This window comes from Cervus elaphus, chromosome 26 (assembly GCF_910594005.1).
Source record: "Cervus elaphus chromosome 26, mCerEla1.1, whole genome shotgun sequence".
Taxonomy (NCBI): Eukaryota; Metazoa; Chordata; class Mammalia; order Artiodactyla; family Cervidae; genus Cervus; species Cervus elaphus.
In genome coordinates this window covers 48,251,944-48,270,717 of record NC_057840.1, presented here as the reverse complement: position 1 = coordinate 48,270,717, position 18,774 = coordinate 48,251,944, and the positions used below count along the sequence as shown (strand labels likewise).

Genomic DNA, 18,774 nt, shown 5'->3' with positions numbered 1-18,774 from the left:
ACGGGCAGCGTCAGCAACACGTGCTGCTCAGCAGACGCCCGGCTCCCCTCGGCACGCCGGTCACTGAGCTGAAGTCACCCCTGCCCCGTTTATCTGGGAGTTTAAGGAGGCCTGCTGCGTTAAAAACATTTGGCTTAGAACACAAAGAAACAGGAATATTTCTGAGATTAACTTACATGTCATCCCCAGGGAAAGGTCTATCATCTTTATCAGACGCCTGTCTCACTGCCTCTTTTTCTCTCTTCTTTTTTTCCTTCTTTTCCTTCTTTGAGAGAGTTCTCTTGAAGTTCTGGATAACACCTTCTTTTTCCTGCTTTTCAGGTCCGTTACTTTGAGCCTTCTGATAAAAGCAACATTATCACTCCACTGCTATGACACAGAATCACACAGAGCCATCTATGGGGATCTAACCACATCTCACACGCTACAGCCGAAAACAGCCACTGGGGCAGGGAAGGCCTGGGATGAGATGGTCTTTGTCCTGACTGTGCCGACAGGTATGTGAGTGTACTGATGCACACTTACATACTCAAGATCTCATTTCACCGAGTGAAAATTTCACCTAAATTCAAACCAATAACCAAGGAAGCAAGCACATAAGAAAACCCAAACCCAGTAAGAAAACTGGGATGGGAATCACACCAGCTTCTTTATCATTTTTAATAAATAAAAATCCAAATAATTAGTAACAAATAAATGGAACCTAATGGAAATATTGAAATAACCATTTGAAACATTATCTACTTTATAGATGTTTGCTTTAAGTCAGAAGAAATGTCAAGAATAGCTCTAAAAAATTGGCTTTTATGAAGCAAAGTTGTATTGTGTTTATACAAAAACTTCTAATTTCTTTTCCAGATTTTATTTATTTATTTGCTTATTCTTAATTTATAACATGACCTGCCTGCAGAAGACACAGAAAGAAATTATTTTTTATATGACTTAACAGGCTGGCTGGTAAAAAATCAAAAAAAATAAAAGATTATTTTATGGGGAAAGAAAACTGCCTTCAGCTGTGCCAGCAAGCACCTCCGTCTCTGTGCAAGCTGCCTGGGCCCCATCCAGTCGTCCCGACCCTAAGAAGGGCTCCACCACCCGCCACGTGGGACCTGGGGACCCACCAAAAGGCACACCAGCCGAAATCACGTGCTTAGTCGCTCAGCCGTGTCTGACTCTTTTCGACCCCACGGACTGTAGCCAGCCAGGCTCCTCTGTTCTTATTTCGTACGTGTTCATTGCAAAGGCGACAAGCCCCGGGAGCACAGCTGTGTGTCTGGATCGTCCACACGGGACGCTGACATCACACAGACACTGTGAAAACTGCTGCCAGAGGCAAACATCGGCCCTTTCCCCAGATCTACTGGGGAAAACTAAATGCAAGATTTTTCTCAAAATACCCTTAACCTCTGCCTTTGCTGTCATCTGTCAACACTGAATTCTAGTCTGTAAGAGGCCACCTGACTTGAAATAGAATTATAATCATTTTAAAGCTATATCTGTATTTCACAGTATTCCACATGAAAAGAACAGTAGCACAGGAATTCCAGATGTCCTACTAGCCGAGAAAGTTTTAGACTCACTCTATTACAGCACCCAAAGAAACTCAAGGAACTTTACCAAGTTTTAACTTTCCACATAATAATACGAAAAAGGTCTTAAACATGCCTTACTATTAAGTTGTATCTGAAAGTTCATATAAATAGGTTTTTCAAGTTTTATTTTCCCTTCTGATTCTTATTAAAACATATTTCGACTTTATAATTTGAGGGGAAAAAACCTGAAGCTGCTTCCTTGATCATGAAGTCTCTGAGTGACAACAGTTTACGTAATCCTTTGAAAAGGAGAGAATAATACTTGGGATTATTCCGTGAAATAGAGGATGAAGCTGGGCTACTCTTACAGTACTTCCCAGGAGGAAGGTGAAAGCGCAGTTTAGGGAGAGAATCAAAGAAGTGAATGAGCCCCGTGACCCCCGATCAGAGGCAGCCCTGGAACAGCATCAGCGAGGCCCCCGGCTCTCACCTTCGCAGGAATGGCATCGTTCTCGTTCTTAAGGACGAACCTCCCCTCTCGGTCATCTTTATTCCAGTTCAGCTGCACCACCAGGGGTTTCTCATCTGTATCCAGTCTTCTTTCTTCTTCACAACATGAAAAGAAAAAAGAACAAAAAACCATGGTTATTTAATGGCACTAATCAATACAACATTACAACATTCTGATATACAGTAAATTTTAGAGACAAAAAAATGTCTTGTAACCTTCATTACTTTCTGATAGGCTGAGTGTAATTCACACTGTGGAGTGAGCATTTCAATGACTAATTCAGGATTTTGGTGCTACTCTATGTCTATACCTACCATGGGTCCAGTGCCAGAGATGGCCAGGCACAACTTCCTGACATTTAGAATCTAACCAGGAAGATATGAGAAATACACATGGGCTAGGAAAAAATACATGTAGGGCCTTGCTATATGTTTATTTCTATAAATCACGTTCTCTGACATACAACTGGAAAACGAGACGTTCCACTGATAGATGAGACTCTTCTCACATCAGCGTCAAGTGCCGACAAGACGCGGCCCTGCCCCGCCGGCATCCGTCCTGGCGTGACCCCTGCCAGGGGGTCTCCTGGCACTCCTCCTGGCGTGACCCCTGCGCTCCTCCTCCCACTGTGTCCAGACTCCTGCTCCAAACGCTCCGTCCTCCACCCTCACGCTCCTCCCGCCAGCAAGCACCACTGTTCTCCACGTGGAGGTAAAGGGCTAAGTTAAGAGTCTACGTCCTTCCTGATTTGAAATCTGAAACGCTCCTGGCTGCCCCCTGAGGGCCCCCACACCTGACCACCAGGAGGTGAGAGCTGGCAAGGATTACGCTGGTAGGAGGGCAGCAAAGATGGGCAATCACTGTGGTAAAGCAGGCGGGATCAACCAGATGGGCCCAAAGCTTTACAGAGGCTCTCAGCAAACGTCACAGGTCAGCAGCACTGTCAACTCCCAGAACACGGGACAAACAAACTCTCAAGTATCATTGTATCAGCAGAAGATACAGAACAGAGTGATACATCAGAGACTGGGCCAAGAAGTTTGAAATTCCTGCTTCAAATCAAAATTACCAAGTTGCTCAAGTGGCAAAATTTGCACTGGGTTGAAATCCCTCACAGCACATTTTTAGAGAACTAATATTCAGGACAATTAAGTCTCAATTGTAAAACAGCAAAGAGGGAGCTGCCCTGAAACCCATGTGCCAGACAACTGCATGAAGGTAAGTCAGGGCCCTGCTACAAACTACGTCACGTGTGCCTGCCAACTGCATGCAGAAACAGTCAGGGCCCTGCTACAGTCTACATCACGTGTGCCTGCCAACTGCATGCAGAAACAGTCAGGGCCCTGCTACAGTCTACATCACGTGTGCCTGCCAACTGCATGCAGAAACAGTCAGGGCCCTGCTACAGTCTACATCACGTGTGCCTGCCAACTGCATGCAGAAACAGTCAGGGCCCTGCTACAGTCTACATCACGTGTGCCTGCCAACTGCATGCAGAAACAGTCAGGGCCCTGCTACAGTCTACGTCACGTGTGCCTGACAACTTCACGTGGATACAGTCAGGGCCCTGCTACAGTCTACAGTCTACATCACGTGTGCCTGATGACCATGCAGAAACAGTCAGGGCCCTGCTACAGTCTACAGTCAACATGTGTGCCTCATGACCATGCAGAAACAGTCAGGGCCCTGCTACAGTCTACAGTCAACATCACGTGTGCCTGACAACTGCATGCAGATACAGTCAGGGCCCTGCTACAGTCTACAGTCTACATCACGTGCGCCTGACAACTGCATGCAAAACAGTCAGGGCCCTGCTACAGTCTACAGTCTACATCACGTGTACCTGACAACTGCATGCAGATACAGTCAGGGCCCTGCTACAGTCTACATCACGTGTGCCTGACAACTGCATGCAGAAACAGTCAGGGCCCTGCTACAGTCTACAGTCTACATCATGTGTGCCTGACAACTGCATGCAGAAACAGTCAGGGCCCTGCTACAGTCTACAGTCTACATCACATGTGCCTGACAACTGCATGCAGAAACAGTCAGGGCTCTGCTACAGTCTACGTCACGTGTGCCTGACAACTTCACGTGGATACAGTCAGGGCCCTGCTACAGTCTACAGTCTACATCACGTGTACCTGACAACTGCATGCGATACAGTCAGGGCCCTGCTACAGTCTACAGTCTACATCACGTGTGCCTGACAACTGCATGCAGAAACAGTCAGGGCCCTGCTACAGTCTACAGTCTACATCACGTGTGCCTGATGACCATGCAGATACAGTCAGGGCCCTGCTACAGTCTACAGTCAACATGTGTGCCTGATGCCGCATGCAGAAACAGTCAGGGCCCTGCTACAGTCTACAGTCAACATCACGTGTGCCTGACAACTGCATGCAGATACAGTCAGGGCCCTGCTACAGTCTACAGTCTACATCACGTGCGCCTGACAACTGCATGCAGAAACAGTCAGGGCCCTGCTACAGTCTACAGTCTACATCACATGTGCCTGACAACTGCATGCAGATAGTCAGGGCCCTGCTACAGTCTACAGTCTACATCACGTGTGCCTGACAACTGCATGCAGAAACAGTCAGGGCCCTGCTACAGTCTACAGTCTGCATCACGTGTGCCTGACAACTGCATGCAGAAACAGTCAGGGCCCTGCTACAGTCTGCAGTCTACATCACGTGCGCCTGATGACCATGCAGATACAGTCAGGGCCCTGCTACAGTCTACAGTCTACATCACGTGTGCCTGACAACTTCACGTGGATACAGTCAGGGCCCTGCTACAGTCTACAGTCTACATCACGTGTGCCTGATGACCATGCAGAAACAGTCAGGGCCCTGCTACAGTCTACAGTCAACATGTGTGCCTGATGCCACATGCAGAAACAATCAGGGACCTACTACTGTCTACAGTCAACATCACGTGTGCCTGACAACTGCATGCAGATACAGTCAGGGCCCTGCTATAGTCTACAGTATCTTCTGCTCAAGTTAAAACAGCAGAAGTCTTTAGTTTTCCAACTGACTTCACACAAGAAATTCTAATGTGGAAAAGGGCTCCAAGTGGCATTTCCATGGTACTGGGCCAGCGCTCTTTTCCCGCACCAGCTGAGGTGCCAGGGGCTCACTAGACACATGTCACCCGTCCAGGGAACACGAGCTGTACCTGCCAGACACAGCAGGAACCACTGGTGCCTTCAAGGCTGAGCACTGTCTCTCCTGTGGGCGTCCCATCCGCGTCAGGTGGGTTTGCCACGGCACTGTGGAAACCAGGAGATGGGGGTGCTGCCTCCACCCAGGACTGGGGCAGGGGGTGCCCGGGAGACATGCCCCCCATCAGGGAGCAACTGTGACTAGGAACGGAATGAAATCACCAGTTTTCCTTTTATGTCTACTATTTTTCCAAATAACTAGCAAGCTGTTAAGAACATAAATCTTTATGAACTTGTCTGGATCTACGCAATAAAAGAAAAGTGTTAAGTATTTCCTTTGGCCTGGGGATGCCACAAAAAGTTCCTGACACATTACGGGCTCTGTAACCCGAAAAAGACTGAGGCCCTGCACCAGGGCCCGCTCCTCTGCAGACTTGCATCCATGGCCTCCTCCTCTCTGAGGCCCTGCTGGAACCACACGAAGGTGCGGGACACAGGCGGGCCAGCCTGGCTGAGCGTCAACAAGGGGACACGGGTGGAGGTAGGGAACGGACACTTGCTTCCTTACACACCTTCCTGGTGTCTTCACCCCGTACAAGTAACACATCTTTTTAATTAAAACCAAATCTGGCAAAGAAAGTTTAAGGAAAAAATATTCTTAAAAAAAAAATTAAGCCCATTCCATTTTTAGATCTCAAATCCCAACCATAGATGTCATCCAAAGACCTCACGTGGTGGTGTTCAAATGACCAACAGTGCAGAAAGAAGAGTGCTAAAGATGAGAAATATTACCCTCCTCTTTGTAAGCTGTGTACAGAGATTCTGAGGTGAAAGGAGAACTCAACCTCAGAGAAAACATCCAAAACTGGGACCATCCTCTCCTGTCAAATTTACTCTGGGTACGATGTATGCAGGTGATACCTCAGTGAACTTGAGAGAATGATGAACAAATATGGCCCACCTAACACAAGGCGGGTAGTATGTGGTGATACCTGAATTCCACACACTACAAAAATCTTAGCCCAATTTCAGACAGAGAAAGCAATACTTCAGGAAGAAAAATAACTAAATAAGTAATGTTCAAACAGGTTTTGTGACAACTTAAATAGGTATTAAAATAAGGTTTGTGCTATCTGCAATTCTTTATTTACAACATTAACTGGATTTTGCTTTTTTTTTTTTTTTGCAGGTGACTCAGTATTTCCAAAGCACTCATAAAAATTTTTAAACATTTTTACATTCCTAATCAGCTCAATCTAAATTGCCACGCGATATACAGGATATTTTCAGAAACTTCAAACCTTAAAACAAGGAGAAATTAGTGACCACATAAAGAATTTCCTCACGATGCCTGTTCTTCCCAAGAACAAGGTTCCTGTTCCACAGGACAAAGATACTTCAGCAAGACTTATGGGCCATACTCACAAAACAATGGGCTACTTCTAGCTGTAGCATGGTAATCTACAAATAGTTACACGATGTATTTCTCCAAAATCAAGCAGCCCCATGTATCATCAAAGTATGTGCCAGACCTGGAGAATTCAAGTATGAAACATTGCGCTCCTTATCTCTAGAGAAGAAAGCAACTCCCAAAACTCCACCTGCTGGGACCTCACAGACAGACTGGAGCTGGGACCTCACAGACAGACCCGGGCTGGGACCTCGCAGACAGACTGGAGCTGGGACCTCACAGACAGACTCGAGCTGGGACCTCGCAGACAGACCCGGGCTGGGACCTCGCAGACAGACTGGAGCTTTGCCATCTATCTCACTGCTCCCTCAGAATGGGATGAGGCAGCAGGAAAGCTGGGCCCCAGGAAAGGGAGCGTCTCACGTCGAGGACCACGGCCCGCGGCCCCTCCTGCACACTGACCTCCGCTGACGTGCACCTCGTACAGTGAGTACTTGGGTGACGACAGCATCCGCATGTCGGGGCGGAACTTCTCGGCCAGCGTCTCCAGCACGTCCTGGGTGGTGGCAGTGCTGGATACCCGGATGCATTTCGTGGCGAAGTTCCCAGCAGCTTTATCTTGAAAATAAAATCTCATCACTCCGTGGAACTCCAAATCCTGAAAGGAAAATGAAATGATACATCTTTGAAAAAAACGATACCCTATAAAAAAAAGGTGTCTTCAAATTTAGTCAAGTGACTTGGGACGAGCTATTTACAGTCTGCCTCCCCTGCATGGCTCAAGCGTCAGGTCCGGCTGCAGAGCACCTGTGTCAGCAGCTGCCCACTCGGACCAGGGCCCTCAGCTAGGGCCGGGCACCACTTGCTCAAGTCGTTATAACCAGCCAGTGAAGCAGACGCTATGATCAAAGCCCAGCCTCAAGATCTGGCCTTTAAAACTCACAAAGTCTGAGTATCCCGTTCAAGCAGGATCAAAGCCAAGTCCAGAATTAAGCCCGGATGCACTGAACTTCGCACTCCAGCACTCTTGCCTGGAAACTCCCATGGACGGAGGAGCCTGGTGGGCTGCAGTCCATGGGGTCGCTAAGAGTCGGACACGACTGAGCAACTTCACTTTCACTTTTCACTTTCATGCATTGGAGAAGGAAATGGCAACCCACTCCAGTGTTGTTGCCTGGAGAGTCCCAGGGACGGGGGAGCCTGGGGGGCTGCCGTCTGTGGGGCCGCACAGGGTCGGACACGACTGAAGTGACTCAGCAGCAGCAGCAGCAGCACTGAACTTCGAGGTCCACACCTGTCCAACCCTGAGGCCCGTCTGTCCAACCCTGAGGCCCGTCTGTCCCGACCCTGAGGTCCACCTGTCCGACCCTGAGACCCATCTGTCCCGACCCTGAGGCCCATCTGTCCGACCCTGAGGCCCGTCTGTCCCGACCCTGAGGGCCCATCTGTCCCGAGATTTCAAAGGGGAAACGCTAACCCCAACTCCAGCATGAATGTGAATGAATGGAAAGCCACTTTGGCGGAATGTAACTGTGAGTATTTCAGTATGAACTACTTGCCCCAGATCAACAGGCACAATATAGATTTTCTTAAAATCTTTTTGATTTTTTAAAATAATCTTACTTCCAGAGAAAAGTACAACAGATACCAACCAAAGACTACTTCGCGGGAGGGTGAAGCCCACACACAGGACCTTAGGAGGCTCCTTCCCAGGGCTCCTTTGCTTTTTCAATCAATTACAGCAACACTCTTAGGCAACACTCTAGCTAGCACCACAATAATAAGACTCAGGGGTTCACACCCAAGGGCGGAGGCCTGCTGCATCACAGAGCACCCGTGTTTGCCTGGTGGGTCACACTTTACCAGATGATGCTGTGTACCCCGGGTGTCCCTGGACAAAGTGCCTCCCCGCAGACCTCCTCAGACTCTTCCAACCCCAAGGCTCCCTGCACGGTCCCCGGCACCAAGAGCACCTCGGCGGGAGTCCTCAAGGCTCCCCTCCCCCTGACACGTCAGGTCTTCCCACCGCCGCGAGCATCCAGAGCCCACCCCCACCCTAAGAGCAGGCAGGGGAGCCCCCCTCGCCCTCCTCCTCGCAGAGGTCCCTGCGGCCTCAGAGACCATCACAGCCAGTTCTATCCGCATCCCAACCCGCCAGCCTGCCCTCACGGAAAGGCACCACCTAACGAGTCTTCACCTGAAGGAAAGTAAGGGACGTGGAGTATTAGCATGGGCTTAACGGTCTATTTGAAAATTAAACGGGACAAAGACACCATCAGGCACATTTCCACCCCCGGGTTCCTACTGTGTCCACCCGACTCTGCTGCGGGCCGCCCCCACTGTATTCCCCGACCCGGGGTAGGAACGCAGGGATGTGTGGGAAGGACTACCCGAACCACAGACGCCAGGGAAGCCGGGCACAGGCGCAGGGTGGCAGCTGAGAAAGCAAGTCAGGAGTCGTCCGTGTCTGGCCTGGGCCAAAAATCAGGCTGATAATCATTTTAAAAAAAACTCTCTATTGATGCTTTTAAAGAAACGATTCTCCAGGCTTGATCAAGCCTAAGTAACGTAGACGATTAAAAACTACCTTTCATCTGATTTGCACTAAATAAGCATTAATAAATACCTAGCAGTTCAGTTTGCCGGGTCTCCTTAACATCACACGGGAACACCTGAGCACAGCCATTACTGGGCGAGTACCCTGATAAAGGAACACATTAGCTTTCTGCTCAATTATTCAGCCAGTTTCGGCCGGTGTGTGTAAGTCTACAGAATTTTATCAAAACTGAGAAGACAAAAAAATCCAGTTCCTGAACATTAACTTGGGTAGGCAGTGACCAAGCTCACACACAATAATAACTGTATCTAACATATGTGACCGGCCACCATGTGCCAGATACGGACGGTCTTCAGCATTTAATTCCCCAAACCAGGAGGCAGGTGCCACCGTCACACCCACTGCGCAAGGGGGAGAAAGCAGGTCCAGGGAGGCCAAGCGTGAGCAGCCAGCACACAGCCGCCAGGCGGCCAGCACCCCTGCCCCCGCCCCACAGAGCCCCGTCCCCCCAGAGCTGCCTCCTCGCCGCCAGCCCGTCCGGGGCCAGCGGCGCGACCCCCCACCTGTGCTACACGCAGCCAGCGCTGCAGCTCGATGCGCAGAAAGGCGGGACCACCTAACAGAGTGGGTACTGGGTTCCTTTCCTCAACGGTCACTTCTCCTGACAGGAAAACTGCCTTCTTTTTGCCTAAAGGTATATCCTCACCTTCACATAAATTCTTCCCTGAGAAACATCACCAACGGTCACAACGGAAATGAATACCGCGCGGGGTTGTGTTACCACTCTTGAAACAGAAGTGTTCTTGTGTTTACCAGAGCGAATACAAGAAGGCCAAGAGAGAGAGAGAGAGAAGGCTCCTTATCAACTTACACACACAGAGTCAAAACAAGGAGCAAAGACGTATGGATGGAGGTTTGCGTCTCAATATTTCACCAGTACCTCATTAGTTAATGAAATTGATAAATCAATCGGCCTTCTTATCCGAACCAGCAGAAACTCACCCAGACAACCCCAAATCTCCTTCTGTTCAAGCTACCGAGAACCACCTGCTCTAGAGCTTGCACAGACTAAGAACCAGGCTCTGTTCATGTTCTTCTTACCACTTCCAGCATTTCTAGGAAAACCAGGGCCCAGCCTGCAGCCCATCAAGGCTACCTGCCAACACATAGTCACCTTTCCAACCCTCTTGTTCACAGGGCCACGACTTACCTCATACACACCCCTTAGTCCCAAGGCTGCTGCCTCCAAAGCACAAACATGACCGCACATAAAGCCATCAGCAGATGATGGCCGTTTGACTCACGCTGTTAAAAACAGCAGTAACATTAGGGTAGAGAATGGACGAAATACCTGATTATGGGATTTTTTGGAATCGCACTTGTATTTTTTGAACTTGTACAAACTACTTCTTGAACTATTTTTTAAACCAGTACTGAAGAATACTTTTTAAAACTATATGCGTTTCATTACCTGTAACTTCTGTACGACAGATACTCCCGAAGGCTCAGCACCGTCTAGAGCGGACCTTCGCCCACCCCTCCCGGGGCTCGCGCCCCCTCCCCGGCTCCCTGTGGCACAACCTGCCCCGGGGCGCCTCGCCACGCTGCGCAGCGCTCCATGGGCACTGGCTTTGTAAAAACGGAAGGGGTGAGGCTCCCCAGGAAGGTCACATGACGGACGGCTGGCATTTCTCAGCACTGAAGTGTTTTGCAATGGAGGCAGGTATACTCTTTTCTCAGACATAATGCTACTGCACACTTAACAGACTATAGGACTATGTGAACGTGACTGTTATTTGCAACCAGAAACCAAACAAAGTGGTGAGCCTGGCCTCACGGTGGCGCTCTGGACCGAATCCGCTCATCTGGGGTGAGCCTGGGCCATCCTGAGTGCTGACCTCCGACCCGGCTGTCCTCACCCGGAAGCACGATCCACTGCACATGGGTCTGCGTGTTCCAGTGATTCTGGTACGGCTCCTCGTCTGAAAGCAAAGGCACCGTCTCTAACACATCCCAGTGCACGCCTTCTCAGTGTGAGCCAACTACTGTTCTCCCGACATCACCAGAGCCGAGCTGGAGCAAGCTCACTGAACGCGGGAAAAGTCACCTTTCAGGGGAAGATCTCAGAGTTCACACAAGTTCTCTGGTCTAAAAAACCAACCCCAACACACACACCCCAGAGAACACACGCCGCAGATAACTGCTTTATGAACTCAAACAAACCACCCTGTATCCGACCACGTAAGCATTATAAGTAAGACAATTCTATGCCAGGAAACAGCCTGCTGTGAAAACCCATCGCAAACATGGTTTTCAAAGGCCTGTTATGGCCGCCAGCACCGTCTACTTACAACTGTCAGCTTCTGAGGCAGGTTCCCAGTGCGCTTCGCTGGGAGACGCCAGTGGAAGCGGAAACCTACGGAAACCTTTAGCATCACAAGGGGATGGAACAGTGAAGCTCTCCACACAGTCCTCTGAAAATCTTTAATCTCTATATCTGAGTAGCTACCACACTATATGCACTGGGGATGTGAAAGACGGTAACAAAGGAGGCACTAATTAAACCCAATTAACAAAGAGCAAAGTCGCACTTGTGGTTAACGATGACGTCTTCATTTCTACTGTGACTCGTAAGTACTGCACTTGTACAAAAGTGAAGTGCAAATGTACAGAAGTAAAGAAGTGAAGTAAAAGTGAAAGTCGCTCAGTCGTGTCTGACTCTCTGCGACCCCGTGGACTATATAGTCCATGGACTTCTCCAGGCCAGAACACTGGAGTGGGTAGCCTTTCTCTTCTCCAGGGGATCTTCCCAGCCCAGGAATCAAACCCAGGTCTCCCACACTGTGGGCAGATTCTTTACCAGCTGAGCCACAAGGCAAGGAAACACTCTTCACAAAGCCACCTCTCTAGTCCGGGGGTTCTACCCAACTTTGTCCGGGATCCTCCAGCAGACTGGTGAGGCCTATGCCACTGCTCTCAGAATAAAAATGTTAACTGCATAAAGCACGGAGGATTGCAAAGTGAACAATCACAGCAAAATGCAATTATTAGGGCCTCCCTGGTGGTGCAGTGATGAAGAACCCGCCTTGCAATGCGGAAGACACCAGATAGATCCTGGCCCAGGAAGATCCTGGGCAGCAACTCCTGAGGCTGCACTCTGGAGCCCGGGAGCCGCACTCCTGAGCCCTCGCCCCGGGAGCCCATGCTCCACCCTAAGAGAAGCCTCCGTGACGAGAGGCCTGCAAACCGCAGCCAGAGCACCCTCCACTCATCACAACCAGAGAAAAGCCCAGGCAGCAATGCAGACCCGATGCAGCCAATAAATAGAGAAATGTTTTAAAAAGTACAATATTTAAAATATTTTTAAAACCTGTGACAGAGTAACATGAGTGGTCTTTATTAACATATTAAATAAGGTCTAGACCTTGTTTTGTGCATTTAAAATTTTACAACTTCAAATCTGAAGGAGATACGAGTATAAACTTGTAAGTGAAGAAAATGCTAAATTTCAATTACAGGCTAATAAAAATGTATTCACTGAAATTAAGATGTTATTATTTTCTCATCCATGGAAAGCATCTATAGCCCTCAAGTAAGACGGTGTCCCTGGAGCGGCTCCAGAGACGACAAACATGCTTGACAGCTACAAAATACTGCTGTTTACAAAAGCAAAGCTCATCTCACGTCGCTCTGCCAACCGGGCTGAACTGTGCCCGCTGGCATCCCTGAGCCCGATGCTCAAACCAAGGCCTGAACACAGCCTCCTGCGCCTCCGGTGGGGTGGGGGGCGGCGCTGACGTCCCAGGCACCGTGCACTGCGCAGGACGGGCCCCCGGGCTCCTCGGGGACGGCCGTGCGGTGCCCGGGACACCCCTGGCCTCCACCTACCGGAGGCCAGCAGCACCCGCCAGCCGGGAGACCAGGGTGTCCCCAGACACCTGCCCGGGGTCCCCGGTGACGAGCCGGGCCCTCCGCAGCACGGCGCTCTAGCTCCCGCCCTCCAAGCGCCCTCCTTCCTGTGGCATGATCCCACTTCTCTCCTGAACAGATTCCTGCTCCAGCCTCCGAGCCGCAGTGTCCAGAAGTGGCCGTGCATCTAACCAGCTGCAAATGAACTGCTAAATCTAACACCACACCTGTAATTAACACGGTTTAAAGTGACACCGCTTGGCGGTGACCACCTAAGATTGTTGATCCACAGGAGGCGTCAGTAAAATGACAGTTCTTGAGTCACTGCCACCTTAGTCCACCTGCAGCCTTTCTCCAGCTCGCACTAACCTGTTAAACCACAGACTCTGAGTACAACTAATCACCTGTTCCCCGGCTTCCCCCACGAGTCAGGGGCAAAGACTCTGCCTGTAAAGCAGGAAACACAGATCGGTCCCTGAGTGGGGAAGATGCCCTGGAGGAGAGCATGGCTACCCACTCAGTATTCTTGCCTGGGAAATCCCGTGGACAGAGGAGCCTGCAGGCTATGGTCCTTGGGGGTCACAAAGATGCGACTTGGCACAACACAATCACCTCTTCCTATATCCAGTACTTATATCCAGCCCGTAAACAGAAGAGCCGGATGAAAGACATGGTTGAATCCCTTGATAACGTCCAGACACATCATGACTTACCCACTTCCTTCATCTACGAAGCTGGCAGCCCCCTCTCTCAGGCACACACACACAGTGACGTGACTGCGTCCACTGAACCGGGCTGATTCCTGCGAGTGGGACTGCACAGCCTTCCCAGCCCCGCGCCGGGCTTCCTTTCAGGCTCTCCATAACCAGAGAGCACTTCTAGGATCAGTTTGAGTTCATCGTCACAGCGTCAGTATGCAGTCAGTTCACACACTGCTTTCGAAACCTGCATTCTGTAATAAACATCTTCACAGAAACCCACACTTTAAAAATCATAGATGGCATCGTAAGGCAATTTAAGAAATGTAAATAAATTTGTCTACATAAAAATAAACTTTCATTTGGGGGGAAAAAAAAGCACGCAATAAGTAAAGTCCAGAGACAAGTGACACACTGGGGGAAAAACATTTCCAACTTACATGAAAGAAAGAAATATAAGATATATAAAGAGAACCTAAAATATGAGAAGAAAAAAAAATAACTCACTTTAAAATGGATTAAAAAAACCTCATGTTCACAAAGTGAATATGAATCAAATAGGAAAAAGGATGATCCACCTCGTTAATGACAAAATAACTGTAAAACTTCCAAATAAGATCACATTTCTCAATCAAAGTGGTAAAAATCTGAAAGTCTAACAACCCCTCTATTTGTGGGGCGGGTACAAGATGCACATTCACGGAGCAGACCTGGGGTGACGCTGGGCAAAATGGACACCCCTGTGCATCTGGCACAGAGAGCCCCTTCTGCGGGCCTGTCCCGGGACGCGCCGGCAGAGTCCCTTCTGCGGGCCTGTCCCCCTTCTGCGGGCCTGTCCCGGGACGCGCCGGCAGAGTCCCTTCTGTGGGCCTGTCCCCCTTCTGCGGGCCTGTCCCAGGACGCGCCGGCAGAGTCCCTTCCATGGGCCTGTCCCCCTTCTGCGGGCCTGTCCCCCTTCTGCGGGCCTGTCCCGGGACGCGCTGGCAGAGCCCCCTTCTTGTCCCAAGACACGCCGGCAGAGTCGTTCACTGCAGCACCGGTGATAACAGCAAACATCTGGAAATGATGAGGCGAGGTACGCTGGTTGAATAAGCTCTGGTCCCTTCACATACTGGAATGAAACGCTGCCATTACACTCTGACGTGGAACAGAACACAGGTCCGCGTTTCAGTGAGAGCAGGAACACAACCGTGTGTGAATTACAGTCAGCGCCTTTTGCGTGACAGCTCTTCCCTAAAGCGCTTCCTGAATAGGGAAGATCCCCTGGAGAAGGGAATGGCAACCCACCCCAGTATTCTAGCCTGGGAAATCCCATGGACAGAGGAGCCTGGTGGGCTACAGTCCGAAGGGTCGCAAAGAGAGAAATCAGCAACTCAGTAACAATAGCTCTTGTCACTTAAGAAGTCTTAAAGCAAAAGACAAGATGTAAAATTAAGCATCTCTAGCACCTAGACTGCTGACTCAATCCTTTTCTCCACTAAAAGGAACCAAGGATACATGGAGAAATGGTCTAATCCAGGTATGGTCAGAAAATGGACAAGATGAGTCTGGGACACCTTATTACACCAGATGACAAATAAGTTTTCGAAAAAAAAAAAGTTAAGAAAAACCGTCTAACCACCAAAAGGGGCACCTGGCCAAATCTGGACAATTTGGTTACCAGCAGCAGTAATGACTGCAAGTGATGAGACCCAGAAGCCGTGAAAAGTTCCAACTGCACAGCATCGGTGAAGAGCAGGGAGAAGGCCAAAGCCAAGGTCACTGTCACTGCCGCAGGCTACTAGGGCACCGACTCCTCCGTTGGGAAATAAGCAATTCAAGTCAGAGAACGCGGAATTCACAGTCTTCCTGCAGCTCAGATGAGGAAGCCAGGCTTTTAAAGAATTCCAGCCAGTAAGCATGAAAGAAATGACAGAACTGGGAAATCAGGATATTTTTTAACGCTTCCTCGATTCGGGCGAGGACTGGCACCGCCCCAGCCAGGAGGCAGAGGCCACTCGGCCTGGCCCTGCAGGTGCGGCGGGCGGGTTGTCAGGCCGCCTCCTCCGCCCTCAGCTCGGGGCCACCCCCGAGGCCCTGCTGGACGTGCGTGTGGACCTCGGCTCCATCACGGCTCTGAAGCTACAGAAACAGTCACTCCCCACCGCCAATGGAAATGATTGGGAGTTTTGGACAGTGAACATCAGAAACAGGACCATGAATGCACAGTGTTTTATTCTGCGAATCTTTATATTTTGCTCTTTTCATATGCATGCATATAGACTATTAATATGCTCAGTTGATTTTGCCTTTTTTTTTTTTTTTGCTAGAGATAGGATTATATACTTTTCCAACTATTTTCTCATGTTTAAGTGTATGAGCACTTGAGAATTTTTAGATGGAAAGTGATGAAATGTCTTCTCTCAGACAACCATGTCCCTAAACTCAGCTTCAGTAATAAAATGAGGAAATTTTGTTTTAAAACCTGTTTCCTGTATCTGCACTGAGTCTGAAGTATGTGAAATATTAAAAAGTTTCTAAATCTGAACAAGGGTAATGCACCATACAACTATATACAGAAGTTGGTAGGCTATCATTTACTGTATTTATATAACTTCCAGGTAAATACTCAACTGCAACAACTGATTCAAAGAAGCTTCGTACAGCTGAAATGCTACCATCTGAATCTCTGTAATATACTAAAAATTGAATTCACAGTACTCAACCTGTTCTATTAAAAAAAAAAAACTCAAGAAATTTATGTAAATGAAAAAATTATCTTCAAATCTTCACCGTCGTATACACTGCATTAGTAACCAAATATACTTTGAAATGGTTTTGAGTCCTCTTGCATATCTTGAGGCCTTTCACATCCTCTGTGAGACACCTGAAAGGGGGTTGGGGGCGGGCCCGTAGGGGCAGAGGCCACAGGAGCCGTGAGGGGAGCACCACCGCCTCTGGCTGGGGCTTCAGAGAAATCGGCACCAAGCCTGACGCTCTCGGCCTGGTTTGATGGGGGCTCCCGGGCCGCGTACCTGGTGCTAAGCGGGACCTGCGGACCGCACTTCCTGCCTCACTCTGGGTATCAGCTGACCACGGCAGACAGAATGCCGCCTGGTAGCAGGCCAGAGCGAGGCAAAAAGGTGAGCTGCTCACATCAGCAGAGACTTCGGAAAGGCCCCCAGTGTTTAGGAGGATGTTTAACAGCACTGATGTAGAAAGGAACCCAGGGGGGCAGAGCGACACGGCTGAGAACAACTCACTGTTCTGCTGAGCTTTCTTAGCGTAACTGCACGAGAGAACGTTCACGAAACGCAGCAACCACCGAAGCGGACTGTCATTCTGCTCACCAAAGTAACACTTCTATTCCAGAGTTTTCCATACTGAAGTAAGTATTACAAATATGTGGGGTGTTTAACTATAATGCATTCATGTATAAGCTAAAAAAAAAGTACATTCTGGAATAAATTCTTTAGATAACTAATGGAATATGTCATAGGCATGAACTCAAAGACAAAGAAACAGAAATATGATGATGAAAGAAAAAAGTGTTAGTTTCCATAAAATGAAAACCTCAAAAATCACTGATTTGTTTTTATATGTAAAGTTACACTATATCTTTTAAAGGAGATATTACCATTTCTAGACAAAATCAGAAACAGCAACAAATAAGACTTTTTTTCAGCTCAAGATATGCAAAGCAGAATCAACCTAAAACTTGCAATACTAACCCAGAACATGGTGCTGGGGACCTGCCCTCCCCAACAAAGGACCTCATCTGACACCAGGCTGAGCAAACAGATCTGAGCTTCTGTCCTGCGACGGACAAGGAAGACCTTCTGCTGGAGCAGGCGAAGCAAAACACAGGAAAGGAGAAAAAGCACCGCTAACAAGGACAATAAAACAACCGGAACGGCAACAGGTACCCATCCTCAAGAAGCATCACCAGTGCAGAAGGGAAGCACCACCTGGAGCCGAGCGCGTTCCTCAGGCTGCGCTTCCAGACACAGGCCTGTCTGCAGACCCTCAGCTGAGCCCAGGACCATGGCACTTCCAGCCACGGCCCTACGGGGCGGGCACCTCTGTCTGGAGACCCTCAGCTGAGCCCAGGACCACGGCACTTCCAGCCACGGCCCTACGGGGCGGGCACCTCTGTCTGCAGACCCTCAGCTGAGCCCAGGACTGGTAAGCTGCCTGAACAGGACCACACAGTAGCACCCTCGAGTCAGAAGGCGGATCCGAGACAAGAAGCTGGCCTGTTACCCTGTTGTGAAGAAAGGCTGTACCCTCCCCACACTCAGTCACACGCAGACGGCACAGCCAGTCAGCATCCCACAGCTGGACAGGAAACACAGTCAGCGCTCTGACATACACGGTGTTTACAGAAGGGCAGGCCCGGAAAACCAGCGCCGAGGCCATGAAAGGGGGTGGGGGGGTCCCACAGGCCAAGGCACCCCAGGTAGAGTGAACACGGGCGCGTGAAAAGTCACACTGTAAACCCTCCAGAAGGGAGCACTGAGCATATTCCCCAAATGAGAGAGAAAAGGTGTAAAAGCAAAAGTCTAAGGAGAAGACCTAGGGACCCAACTACATTTTAAGTCTTTAAATCTGTGTGACAAAACACGGTAAGAGACTTAAGAAAAAGACGAACGGAAACACACTTGCAACATGCAGGTAAAAGATTAGAATTCAGAGTTTATAAAGATTTCCTACAAATCAAGTAGAAAAAGACAAACAGCTCACTGAAAAAAACATGGACAAAATGTATAAATAGGTAACTCAAAGAGAAAACCAGAATGACCGTAAATGTAAGAAAACACATTCACTCACTGAAAACAGGTTAGTATTAGTCATGATTATTATTTCATGTATTCTTGCTTACCAAAAAAAAAAAAAATCTGAATATACTGAGGATGCAGGCACTTCTGAGGTTTGGAATGTAAACTGGCAAACCCATCTCAAGATCAATGTGGCAGAATCTGCATCTGCATACATCTAGTCGTCCTCC

General features: G+C 49.0%; 1 protein-coding gene across 16 annotated transcripts in view; it reads right to left on the bottom strand.

Annotated features, from left to right (window-relative positions):
• The window catches only part of AFDN (afadin, adherens junction formation factor), a 112,316-nt gene that overhangs the window by 74,977 nt on the left and 18,565 nt on the right, over positions 1–18,774 (bottom strand). For 8 of the 16 annotated variants that reach the window (XM_043888634.1, XM_043888638.1, XM_043888643.1 and 5 more), the window contains exons 2-4: positions 7,086–7,281; positions 2,023–2,138; positions 177–340 (exon numbers count right to left, since the gene is read on the bottom strand). In XM_043888634.1, coding sequence (XP_043744569.1) covers positions 177–340; positions 2,023–2,138; positions 7,086–7,281 — 476 coding nt within the window. The remainder of the gene's footprint in view (positions 1–176; positions 341–2,022; positions 2,139–7,085; positions 7,282–18,774) is intronic. The other 8 variants (XM_043888635.1, XM_043888645.1, XM_043888648.1 and 5 more) reach the window with 3 other exon arrangements.